At 38.0% G+C, this 12,602-nt stretch overlaps 1 protein-coding gene across 1 annotated transcript; it reads left to right on the top strand.

Annotated features, from left to right (window-relative positions):
* The first annotated feature begins 2,931 nt into the window (after nucleotides 1-2,931).
* LOC126708414 (disease resistance RPP13-like protein 4) lies at nucleotides 2,932-4,143 on the top strand. The gene is made up of 2 exons (XM_050408208.1): nucleotides 2,932-3,158; nucleotides 3,291-4,143. Exons 1-2 carry the CDS (start codon nucleotides 2,932-2,934, stop codon nucleotides 4,141-4,143), a joined length of 1,080 nt encoding a protein of 359 aa, XP_050264165.1.
* The last annotated feature ends 8,459 nt before the right edge of the window (nucleotides 4,144-12,602 follow it).

Below are 12,602 nucleotides of genomic sequence, written 5' to 3' on the forward strand. Positions count from 1 at the left end.
GCTCTCAGCTTTTGGCAATTTGGTCGAGTATGCCCTTGAAGTCCGCAATAATGGCACACATAAGTTCCTCTAGGACCTCGTTGTGGTCGTGGACGTGACTTGGCACGAGATTCAGACCTGCCCACAGACTGATTACGGGGATTCAGCATCCGTTGGTTCACCACGTTCTTCTTCTCCTCCACCTCGAGCTTCTCACCAGTAAGGTCAGCTACAACTGGATCTTTGGCCTTTACAAACTTCACTTCTTTAGTGACATTTCCAGATGAACTACTTCCTCCGGTATATCCCAATCCGGATTTGTCTGAAAAGCTCTTTTGAGATGATATAACATCATCTAGCTTCTTGGTGGTGACCCTCTCTATTTTAACATTTGCTTGCACAACCTCATTCTCAAGAAATCTCACTTTTGTGAAGCTTCGGACAACTCACCATTCAGTGTTTCTATCTCACATTTGGCCTCCCTATATCGAATTAGGAGACTTTTGTAGTCCTCCTCAGCCTTCTTCATTTTTCTCACAGCAGCCTTGGCCACCCTTGTGTACTCACCCGACTTCTCCAAGAGTGAGTTATAATTCTCTTGAAGATTTGCTGTGCTTTCTTCTTCTTCAGCTTCTGATTCTTCAACAATTCCTAGTGATTCATCATCACTATGTTCTCCAAGGTCTCGTACAAGCAGATTCAACTCATCCGAAGACTCAACATGAGCAATAGTCATAAAAGCTGAATAGTTCCCTTCTCCATCACAGCTCTCTTCAGATTCTGAGTCAGACGAATCTGAGTCACTCAAGGTCGTGGCATACACCTTGCCTTTCGATTTCAAATAATTCGGACATTCCTTCTTAAAGTGTCCATGCCCGTTACATTCAAAACAAGTGACACCTTGTGTGGGTTGGGATTCTTTTCCATCTTTCTTTTTGAAATCCCTCTTCTCCCTTCCAGAACTTTGGAAATTTCTTTTATCATCAAATTTGCCATTATTTTTGAATTTCAGAAACTTTCTGAAATTTTTGACAAGGTAGGCTACATCTTTGTCAACCACATCTTCTCCCGATGAGTCTTGATCTTCCACCTTCTCATTAATGGTCTTTAGAGCAAGAGATTTACTCTTCCGTTGATTGGGCAGCGACATCTCATAAGTCTGCAGAGAACCAACCAGCTCCTGTACTTTGATGTCATCAAGGTCCTTGCTCTCTTCAATTGCTGTCACTTTAGCACGAAAACTTTCCGGCAATGATCGAAGGATCTTCCTTACAATCTTTGAGTCCTCCGTTTTCTCCCCTAAGTTGAACTTACTGACAACCACCTCATTTAGTTTTCCATAGAAAGAGTCAAAAGACTCATCCTCACTCATTTTGAGCTCCTCAAACCGAGTGGTCAGCATTTGTAACTTGGTGTCTTTCACTTTCTTCGTGCCTTCATAAGTGGTTTCCAGAATCTCCCATGCTTCTTTGGCAATGGTAATGTGAGAAATCCTGTGAAATTCATCTGGAGACACACCACAGAAAATAGCATTGAGTGCTTTACTGTTAGCATTAGATGCAGCAAGTGCTGCCTTATCCCATGTGGATTTGGCTACCTCAGGTTTGGTCCAACCAATCTCAACAGCATCCCAAACAGATTCATCAATAGAACACAGAAAAGCTCTCATGCGAACCTTCCAAAAAGCATAATTACTACCATCAAAATATGGAGGTGCATTTAGGGATTGAGACCTATCCATCTCAAAAAGGGAGTCAAGGATCACACAATGGTAATGAAACCAACAGCAGTGTACCCGCTCTGATACCAATTGAAAGTTCAAAAACGTGTACAAAAACATCTTTGAACGTTTAGACCCCCAAAATACAACTTAACCAATTCAAGCAATATGTCAAACAATTAGTGTGCGGAAACTTAACACATGCTATAATATGAAATTGGTTATAAACTATCTAAGCCATAACAAAATAAAATCCACAGCAGATAAATATAAAGGCAAAGATAGAGAGGAAGGAAGATGCAAACACAAAGACAACACGCGATGTGTTATCGAAGAGGAAACCGAAGTCCTCGGCGAAAAACCTCTCCGCCGCCCTCCAAGCGGTAATCAATCCACTAGAAAATACAGTTGGGATACAAGGACAGCAATAGACCCTCCAAGCCTAATCTACCCAGTGCACCTAAGCCCTCCAAGCTTCTTGCTCCAACGAGGTTGCGCCGAACCTTTTTCTTTTCTAGCTTCCCGGATTCCGCTACTAGACCGTAGCATCAACCAATGAAGATTGGCTCCTTCCTAACTGCTTCCCAGAAATCCAAACAACTGTCTCACAGAGATGATAATGGTGAGAACCAGGTTTGGTATAATGCCTCTCAAGGATTGACAATGGAGAGGAAGAGAGTTGAGGAATTTGAAGAGACTCTAAGGTAGAGATTGTGGGTGAAGCAATCTGGTTTTTCTTTAGGGTTTCTCTCTTAAAATTCTCTCTGGAAGCTCTCTTTCAATCGTGGGTAAAAGGGGTATTTATACTGGAGTGGGAGAGGAATGTGAAACGTCAGGTTTTACAAAACAGGGGTGGCTCGTGGCTTGACCTCGCGGCTTGACCAAGTCGCGAGATCCAGTCGCGAGTTAACCGTATGACCAATTGTCCTGTTTTGTCCTGTAGTGCTCCAGCTAGCACGACTGTTCATCTTCCAGCATGCTTGGCACGTGTGCTGCTTCTGGCGGCTTGCAGCCGCGAGTCCACCCGCGAGTCCCAGCCGCGAGTCTCTGTTTTCTTGCACACTCTTGAGCAAACTTCACTCTATCTCACTCACTACCCTTACAACAAACCCACCTAAATACAGGGTTACTAAATGCTGAATTACAAGCAAATTTGGCACGGAATAAAGCCAATTAGATGGTTGAATAAATTCAACCTTACAGAGAATGTCTCACTCCCACAGTGTAACAGGATGTGTTTGCTAAAGGCCGAGGAGCATGAGCAGATTTTAGAGAGAAAACCTTCTGAACCAACTAAAGATATGTCACCGACTCAAATTCCAGATACTTTTTTGGAAAGTGTCGTTACATTATTCAATGTTAATGAGCCTTTTCCTGATCTCGAATTGGCGTGGCTAACAAAGCTGAAAGATAAACATAATGAGGGACAGTTGAATAAAAAGCCAAAAGTGGTGGACTGGTTATCCAAGATGAAAAAGGCCCAAGTTCTTTGTTTGGGAAGCTGGTCGGGATCAGCTAAACCTCACATTGAAGTGGAGAGCATTGAATTCTTATAAGGGTTGACCAATAGCAAAGATTTAAGGTTTTTTAGCCTTCAAGGAGTCTCTAGAATTACTGAGCTTCCAGATTCCATAGGAAAGCACAGCAGTTTGGTGATTTTGGATCTCAAGGAGTGTCACAATCTGGAGATGCTTCCAGAGGAGATAACCAAACTCAAGGAGCTAAGGTACTTGGATCTTTCTGACTGTTATCTGCTAGCTCGCTTGCCCAAGGGGCAAGGGGTCCTCTCAGAACTTATAGTCCTTAAAGGGTTTATCATTAGTAATCCGTCAAGGAAAAACTCGGGTACTTTAAATGATTTGAAGGGATTGGAGAAGCTGAGGAAACTGACCATCAATGCAAGTAGTGAAGAATTCCCTACATTGGAGGATCTACTTGCTCTCCAGCAGCTTGGAAAAAAATCACTTCGAAAGCTAACAATAGCATGGGGAGCAGAGCCAAATAAAGCAGAGCCCAAAACAGAAGATTCGAAGAATGGAAATGCAGACAAACAAGCACCCAAATGTTTAAACTTCCTATCATCTCCACGAGCATCCAAACCATCTGAAACAGAAATCGAATCCTCAACATTGATGAGACTTCCAGAGCAACTCGGGAAGCTGGATCTTCAGTGCTTCCCTAAGTCTACAGCGAAGTGGCTGACACCTGAATCTTTGCCAGATCTAGAAGAACTATACATAAGAGGAGGAAAACTCGCAACTCTGGAAAAAAGCGAGTGGTCCAAGGTTAAGACTTTACGTTTGAAGTACTTGCGTGAATTGAAGATGACTTGGATAGAGCTGCAGAAATATTTTCCAAAATTGGAATACTTGGAGAAAGTCAAATGCCCTGGGATCACACTCTGCCCTTGCGACCAGCATGGAGTGTGGATGAAGACTATTTGATCAACGGTTGTGAGAGGGACTGGTTGTTGTTCTCTACTGGCCTCACATTATTATTAGATACTATTGTGGTGTGATGATTGCTTCTTCTTTTTTTTTTAGAGAGAGATAGAGAGTATTGCTATTTAATTTGAATTTCAAATCTATATCCTATCTGAATTCTGTACTTTATTATTGGATTTTTACTAAATAAATGACAATATCTCCTTATATAATAATAATACTCCTTGCATGTTTGTTCCATCGAAGCCAATATTATTTCATACGACCTTTTCATATTTCTTCGTAAAACGCTATTGAGATATACACTGCTGATGCACGTTGAGTGCCATTAAATAGAATTAAAGCATTAAAGATCAAACTTCTGCCAGTATTGCTCACGATTTATAAATAAGTAAGAGAGACAAGATTTTCAAAGTGTGGGAGAGGGCCTAGCAGTAGCCTTTGCAGCTTCATTGGTAGGTAAGGATATATTGGTATCTGTTAATTGTTGTATGATATACGTACGGCTTCGTTCTACTTGGTCTCTGTTTTGTTTTGGATTTTTGAGATCGAAACTATGGAGAAGGGTTATATGTCGGACTTGATCAAAGTTTACGGAATTTTAATTGAAAACACACCCAGAAAGCTGCTGTTATACTTATATGTCATCCAATTGGTATACTGGCAAATACCAGAACAATGTCCAGTAGCATGTTTTTGTGACCCACAACGATCATGACCCCACGCAGAATATAGGAAATACATTTGTGTAATATGTGCAGGAGTTTCCAACTATTGGGAAAATACCTATTATATTTCACCGAATGAATAAAGATAATTACATTATGACTCTGATGCTTTATATATATAGAAAAACAGAGGAAGAAGAGAGAGAGATTAGGCGGGAAAATAGAGAAACGGTTATACTCTCTCCGTCTCACTTTGTTTGTCCTGTTTGAAAAGTCAAATTTTTTAAAGGAACATCATTTATCATTTTGTCTACCTATTAAAAATGTATAAGTTTCCAAAATTACCCTTAAATAAATTTATCAAAAAATTGAATTATTATTTTTAGAAAATAAAATAGGGGTATAATAGAAACATTAGTAAATTAATGACTTTTATTTTTAGAAACATGACAATATTTTGGGACATCCCAAAATAGAATAGAGGACAAACAAAGTAGGACGGAGAGAGTAACAAACTTCCCAAACTATGCTCCACCGATAAACAAATGACACGTGGAATTCCACTAATACAAGCTTAACCACTTAACAAACTATATTGTCGTTTAGGATAACAGTAAATAAACTACAGTCGTTTAGCTGCAGAACTTGTAGCTTTCTATGCTTGTATGATTTCATCCCTCCTCAAACAAAATGGGAATTTTCACATAAGTTTAGAACAAAGCCAATGAAACTGAGGAGAAGAGAGACCCTTAGTGAAAATATCAGCTAGTTGATCATTAGAGGTAACAAATCTAACTTGAAGATCATGTCTTAGAACCCTCTCTCTAACAAAATGATAATCCACCTCAATATGCTTCGTACGAGCATGGAACACAAGATTTGAAGTAATAGCAAGAGCTGAAATATTATCACACCATAGAATAGGAGGCTTGCGAAGGAAAACACCAACATCCTTCAAAAGCATACGAATTCAACATAATTCTACAGCAAAAGAAGCTAGTGCTCTATATTCTGTCTCAATGGAGGACCTTGAAACAATGACCTGTTTCTTGGCAAACCAAGTGATAGGTGTCTGTAGACTCCGCATTTTGTACCTCTTATGACTCGGGCCCTCGTTCCTCAATGATGCTTGAACTCTAAGGCTTAAGGCCAGTTTAGAGCCCAATCAAATATTAAATTCACTTGAGGAGTATTAAAATGGAAAATATAACATTTTAAATGAGCAAAAATCCTTTTTCGGAAATGACCAAAGTAGTATTCAGCCTACATACGTGAGTTGTGGCTTGCGTACGCGAGCAAATGCCTGCGTACATAGGCATATTCCTGCATACATAGCTAGGGTTTCAGAAGTATAAGAAATGCAAGTTTTCTGCAATAATGGTTGAGGTTTGAAATGAATCTCACATCGCTTGGGAGTCGCCTCAAAGTCCTTTAAAAAAAAAAAACTATAAAAAGCCTTACGTGGTACATTTTCAAAACACACAGAAATCCTACGGAAAAAACCTAAGATTCACTAGAAAATAATGAATCAAAAGGGAGTTTTTCACAAAACACCCTTAAGTCAATTTTATTTGATTGAGACCTTTTCTGGCTCCAATCCTTTTAGTTTAACGATGCTAATCACTCTCTTATTGGTTTGTGAATAGATTTGACTGAAAGGAACAGTTAAATTCAAGCTTGGGAAGCTTTTGTTTAAGGTATTGAGTCTAACCCTTCTTTTTCTTTTTCTTCCTTTTTTGTTTTGCCTTTGTGTTTTAATCCCGTTTTCTTGCTTAGTTTATGTTTATACATGTTTGTTTAGTTTAGCCCTTTTAGTTCTTTTCATATTTTTGTGTATGATAGATTGCTAGTGTTGTTTTAAAGTTCTACTTTGTTTTCTGTGTTTTTTAGGTTTTCTAGGTAAGGATCTGCGTATGCATGATCTAGCCTGTGCACACAAGCTTGATTTTGCATACGCATACCTGTTCTAGCGTGCGTGATGCCGTTACCCAGAAACCCTAATTTTTTGTTTGTTTTGTTTCTGCACTCATATGTTTGTTCTGTGTAGCCTCTTTTTTATATGTATAAGTGTCACACCTCAAACCCAAAAGGGTCCAAAGTATGAGAAAAGAACCATCAAGAGAGAGACTATAGGAGATTTTTCTTTTCTTTTCCATAGGATAAGAATATATAACCATACTAAAATCTCTACATTACAAGTTAGAGCTCTATAATACATTTACGAACAATAACAAAAAATCATGTGCCTCCACATAAACATGAATATATTACAAAACTCCAATTGGATTACACTATTAGGACATATATGATTTAATGTTAAGAACATATGTCAATATTGAATTGGCTAATTCTTTGACAAAACGTACTTTACTTGTAATTGGGTAAATCTAGGATGTGTTTAATGTTTCAAGGAATAAGGTTTCAAGATTAAGTTTTAAAACCATGCAAGTCTGTCCAAGAAACAAATGAAGAAGTGCTGGATTTTAAAGCTAGACAGCTAGCTTGACAGCTAGTATCTATTAAGGTTTAAAAAGCTGTTGAAGCCCGATGCTCAATAGCTTCTCGACAGATAAGTTATCTATCAAGGTTTATGAAATTCAGTTTTTCAAAGCTGATTTCACTTCAATCCATGAATACATGTTTGGGCTTTCTTTTCTCACAACCCTAAACATATATAAGGATTGTTTTAAGGGCCGTCAAAGGTTGCGCAAGTGTGAAGCAAAGTTGTGTTCATGCAAATTGTGACCAGAGACAGAATTTGCCCTAGTTCATCTTTCTCTTGAAGAAGTTACTGTGTTTGTACACCGTAGGGTTTTGTAACCAAGGAGCTTTGTGATCTTTATCATGTAATGAACTAAAGAACTTTGTAGCCAACATCTTCCTCAAGTTGGTGAGTAAGCCGCGTATTGGGATCCGCGCATCAAATTGGTTAGTCACGTACTGGGAGCCGTGCATTACAAGGAGAGATTGTCACTATAGAACAAGTCCAATTGGGTATTGGGGTAAGGGTTCAATTGTAGGTTGGTATAAGGTACTGGGATTCCTTTATTTGTAACTGCTTGTTGTGAAAATAGTGAAATCTCGGGAGTGGTGACCTTAAAATCACCCGGTTGGGTTTTTGCTGTGTAGGTTTTTCCCATTCGTAAACAAATCACCGTGTCAATTTATTTTCCGTTTCATTTTAACTTAATTGGTGATTTGTTTGTGCTACCATGGGTATTGCATGCTAATTGAATTAATTAATTAACTTGGCTAATTAATTTGTTAATTCATCACAAGGGGTCAATACATTCTTGGCCTATCAAGTGATATCAGAGTGGGCACACTCTGATTAGATTTTAATCTTTGCTGTGTGATCCATTGACCCTTGTTTGTCATGGATAGAGGACAGTCTCTTATTATACCTCCTTTATTTGATGGCACTAACTATGCATACTAAAAAGTACGCATGAGAGTTTTCTTGCAGTCATTAGATGAGAAGGTGTGGCAAGCTGTGGAGATAGGCTGGACCAAGCTGAAGGAAGAGTCGATTGATTGGGATGATGCTAAGATCAAGGAAGTTAACTTCAACATCAGGGCATTGAATGCTTTATTCAGTGCAGTCACGAATGAGGAGTTCAAGAAGATATCCTCTATTGAAACTGCAAAGGAAGCATGGACCATTTTTTAGACAACTTATAAAGGAACCAAGGCTGTCAAGGATTCAAAGCTTCAAAGGCTTACCACGAGCTTTGAAGAGATCAAGATGGAGAAGGATGAGTCATTTGATGAGTTCTATGCTAAGCTCAAGGACATAGTGAACTCAGCCTTTAATCTTGGGGAAACCATTCCCGAACCCAAGATTGTTAGAAAGGTGCTTAAATCTCTACCCAAAAGATTTCAAGCCAAGATCACCGCGATTGAGGAAATTCCTTTAACAGAGTTGGTTGGCAATCTGTAGACCTATGAGTTGGGTTTGACAAGGATAGAGAAATCTGGTAAGGGAAAGAGCATAGCATTGAAGGCTAAGAGCAGTGACACTGATGAGTCTTCAGACGATGAAGATTCTAAGATGAAATCCTATATCAATCGGCAATTCAAAAAGTTTATGAAGAATGTCAATGCTAAAGGATTTGACAAAGATCGCAAGCAGTCTAACTCGTCTCAGTTCAAGAACCAGGGCAAAGGAAAGAAGGATGCTAGGGATAGTGGTCAGTACACTGTTCCCTCAAGACCAAAATGCTTTGGATGTCAAGGTTTCTGACACATGAAACAAGCGTGCCCTACATATCTCAAGACCATTGGGAAAAGCAAGGCACTTGCTGCTACCTTGTGCAACACCGAGCTTGAAGACAATTCCGACAATGAGGATGATGGAATCCTAAATGCCTTCACTATCATCGTAAATCCTACTAAGGGGATTTTTGAAAATGTGGATGAAGAAGAAGACTTGGTGGAGTCTAAGTTTGAAAAGATGGATGAGCAAGATGACATCCACATAGCCTATGCAAAGTTATACAAGGTCTCGGAAAAGCATGAGAAGTTGTATAAGTTGGCCACCAAGAAGCTCAGTGATGTGGAGCTTGAGCGGGAAGAAATCTCCATGAAATTTGATGAAGCCAATCAAACCATTGAAGCACTGAGATTTGAGAACAATTTCTTGGCCGAGACAACCAAGAAAATGAATAATCAGATAACAAGGGAATTGTTGATAATTAAGTATTTTTAGAATATTTATCTATCAAATTATTATTATGGCGTAAATGCTCTTTTCGTCCCTACATTTTGGGGTCATTTCTATTTTGGTCCCTACATTTCTATTTTACCACTTTTAGTCCTTAATCCAATTAACGCTTGTTATTTTAGTCCTTTCCATCACTCAACTAACAGAAAAATCTGACGTGGCAAACAGAGTGCCCTGTTGACACAATAAATGCTGACGTGGCGAATAAAATAATAATAAAAAAATTATTTATTATTTAATAAATGCCAAGTCAACATAAAATAATAATAAATGCCATCCATGTCAGTTTAGAATTTTAAATTTTAATTGATCAATTTAAAAAAAAAAAAAACAGAATTAAAAATAAAAAACACATGAATTTGGATCAAACATCCTCTTCATCAAGAACACAGAAGAGCACAACCCAGAAAAAATCATACAAACCCAGAATATCAAACACAAAGAACACAAGAAAATCAAACTTCGAAAAATCATAAATGAATATTGTACAAAACAAAAACCAAACTGATTGTAAGACCAAATGTACAAAATTAATTGACTACCCAAATTAAGAAACTTCACAAAAAATGAAAAAACCCAGCAATCCTTAATATACATTAAAACACACACACACACACAAACTCAAACTACAAACATAATATACAAAGTTTAGGATTATTGTAAAAAAATTTCAAAATTTTGAAAAAAAAAAAAACCCAGTAAGGCTCAAATTCCAAACCTCGTATTCAAGATCGGATCTTTTCTCGTCCACCGCAATGACTTGCACTGTCGAAACCGGACCCGCCCCGTCTTTTTTGGGTCTGGGTCGGTCCTCAACAAAATTTTCAACGCCATCGCTCTCTTTATTGGACACGAACCCATTAGGCTGAAAGGTCTCGAGCTCTTCACCAGGTTCAAATACTACCAAATCGGAGCCTCCACAGTACTCTTCTTCTTTTCCGTCGAATCCAGCAACCAAGCTGCCAAGGCGGTCGGAGAAGGCTCGGCGGGCTTTGTCGGGAACAGGAAGCGGAAGCTTAAGCTTGCCTTTGAGCATGGTGGTGATAGTAGGTGAGTTGGGTGTGAGTCAAGGGAGGTGAATCGGGTGAGTTGAGTTGGTGGGTGTGTGATAATATTCCATTGAAGTTAGGAAGAAAAGAAGGGTGTGTTGGTTTTTCTTGCCTAATCCAATCCTAAAAAAATGTGGATTGATTTTGTTTTGTACAATATTCATTTATGATTTTTTTGAGTTTGATTTTCTTGTGTTCTTTGTGTTTGATATTCTGGGTTTGTATGATTTTTTCTGGGTTGTGCTCTTCTGTGTTCTTGATGAAGAGGATGTTAGATCCAAATTCATGTGTTTTTTATTTTTAATTATGTTTTTTTAAAAAAAAATTGATCAATTAAAATTTAAAATTCTAAACTGACATGGATGACATTTATTATTATTTTATGCTGATTTGGCATTTATTAAATAATAAATAATTTTTTTATTATTATTTTATTTGCCACGTCAGCATTTACTGTGTCAACAGTGCACTCCGTTTGCCACGTCAGCTTTTTCTGTTAGTTGAGTGACGGAAGGACTAAAATAACAAGCGTTAATTGGATGAAGGACTAAAAGTGGTAAAATAGAAATGTAGGGATCAAAATAGAAATGACCCCAAAATGTAGGGATGAAAAGAGCATTTACACCTATTATTATTTTAAGGACCTAATTATCAAAATAAAAGTGATAATTTTAGAATACCAGTTAAAAGTACGTCTAGTTGCAATTCCCGACTCAGACAATCCCTAAAAAAGAGTCTAGATTGAACAAAAATTGGGAATTGGGCTCGGCACTTGAGAGGGCCATTCAACACATGAGAGGGCCAATCGGCACATGGTAAGTGCCGATTGACACTTCCCATTTGTCGATTGTCACAGCTTCGATGCTTGGCCCAGAAATATTCTGACCAAGATAAAACACATCCATTTCTAATTTTTAGGGATAAGAATGCAACCTAATTTGTATCTAATCCAATCCAGCTTATTTTTTAAGCACCAAACCTCTATAAATAGGGAGCTTAAATCAGAAATGGGGACCCCTTTTTTTTTTCTGACTTCTCTCTCCTATTATGTTAAAGAAGTTCTGGAAGCTTTGCTTTAGGAATTTCTTTTTTGCTAAGAGGTTTCACTAAATCCTAAAAAAAAAAAATTGTTTCTCTTTGAAGAACTCTCTCCTTGAGGATTAAGTTCATGCAGGTATGATTCTAACTTTGTTTCCATAACATGCTTTCATATATGTTTTAGTTTCCATGGACGTGATTTTTTTTATTTTTATTTTTGTGTTTTGTACGTTTTTAGACCCCTTAAATCACAACTAGATTAACCTAGGTAATTAGCCAAGTGATTACTTAGTCAAATTATCAAGTCTAGGTTAACACACATATATCATATCATGAAAAGCAGTGGAAAATAAAGAACACAATGATATGATGAGCCAAGAAAACCAAACCGGTAAAAAACCTGGGGAGGATTTAACCTAGCTATCCTCAAAGTAAAAAACAAATCTACTAGAAAGAATTGAAGTTTACACAATAGTGACTTAGACCACTAACATCCTATTGCTACCTCGAGTAGGAAACTTACTACCACGATCCCATGATAGCTCCAAGTCCACGAACTACTTCTTTCTTTGGCCTTTGTAAAACATAAACACCCACATTTGTGACTTTGAGATTCCACTCAAAGGTTTAGCAGCACAAACTCTCCTGTTTGTGACTCCAAGACCACCCTTGAAGGTTTAGATCATCAACACCTTTGATGACTAGAGAAAGCAACAACTTCTACAATACTAGATCTTGAGATTCTTCAAGTAATAGCACCGGTAGAAAATATGAGAGAGATTTTTAGGTACAAAACACTAAATACAAAAGAGGCACACTCTTCTCTCTCTGAAAAGCCTATTAAAAAATGTGCTTAGGGTTTCCTTTATATATTGGCCTTAATGGGCTTGAACTGCTGTTTGGGCTTAATTAAAATTCTACAGATACGACTTTCGATCGGTCAAGCTTGTTCTTTGATCGATCGAACTAGGAAAATTCTAA

This window comes from Quercus robur, chromosome 12 (assembly GCF_932294415.1).
Source record: "Quercus robur chromosome 12, dhQueRobu3.1, whole genome shotgun sequence".
In the NCBI taxonomy this organism is placed as follows: Eukaryota; Viridiplantae; Streptophyta; class Magnoliopsida; order Fagales; family Fagaceae; genus Quercus; species Quercus robur.

What these genes read in the sequence shown, in the direction of transcription:
- LOC126708414 (XM_050408208.1), top strand. Translation starts at nt 2,932, where the DNA reads ATGTGTTTGCTAAAGGCCGAGGAGCATGAGCAGATTTTAGAGAGAAAA. An exon ending in AAGCCAAAAGTGGTGGACTG is followed by an intron (nt 3,159 to 3,290) that starts GTTATCCAAGAT and finishes AAGGTTTTTTAG; the next exon opens with CCTTCAAGGAGTCTCTAGAA.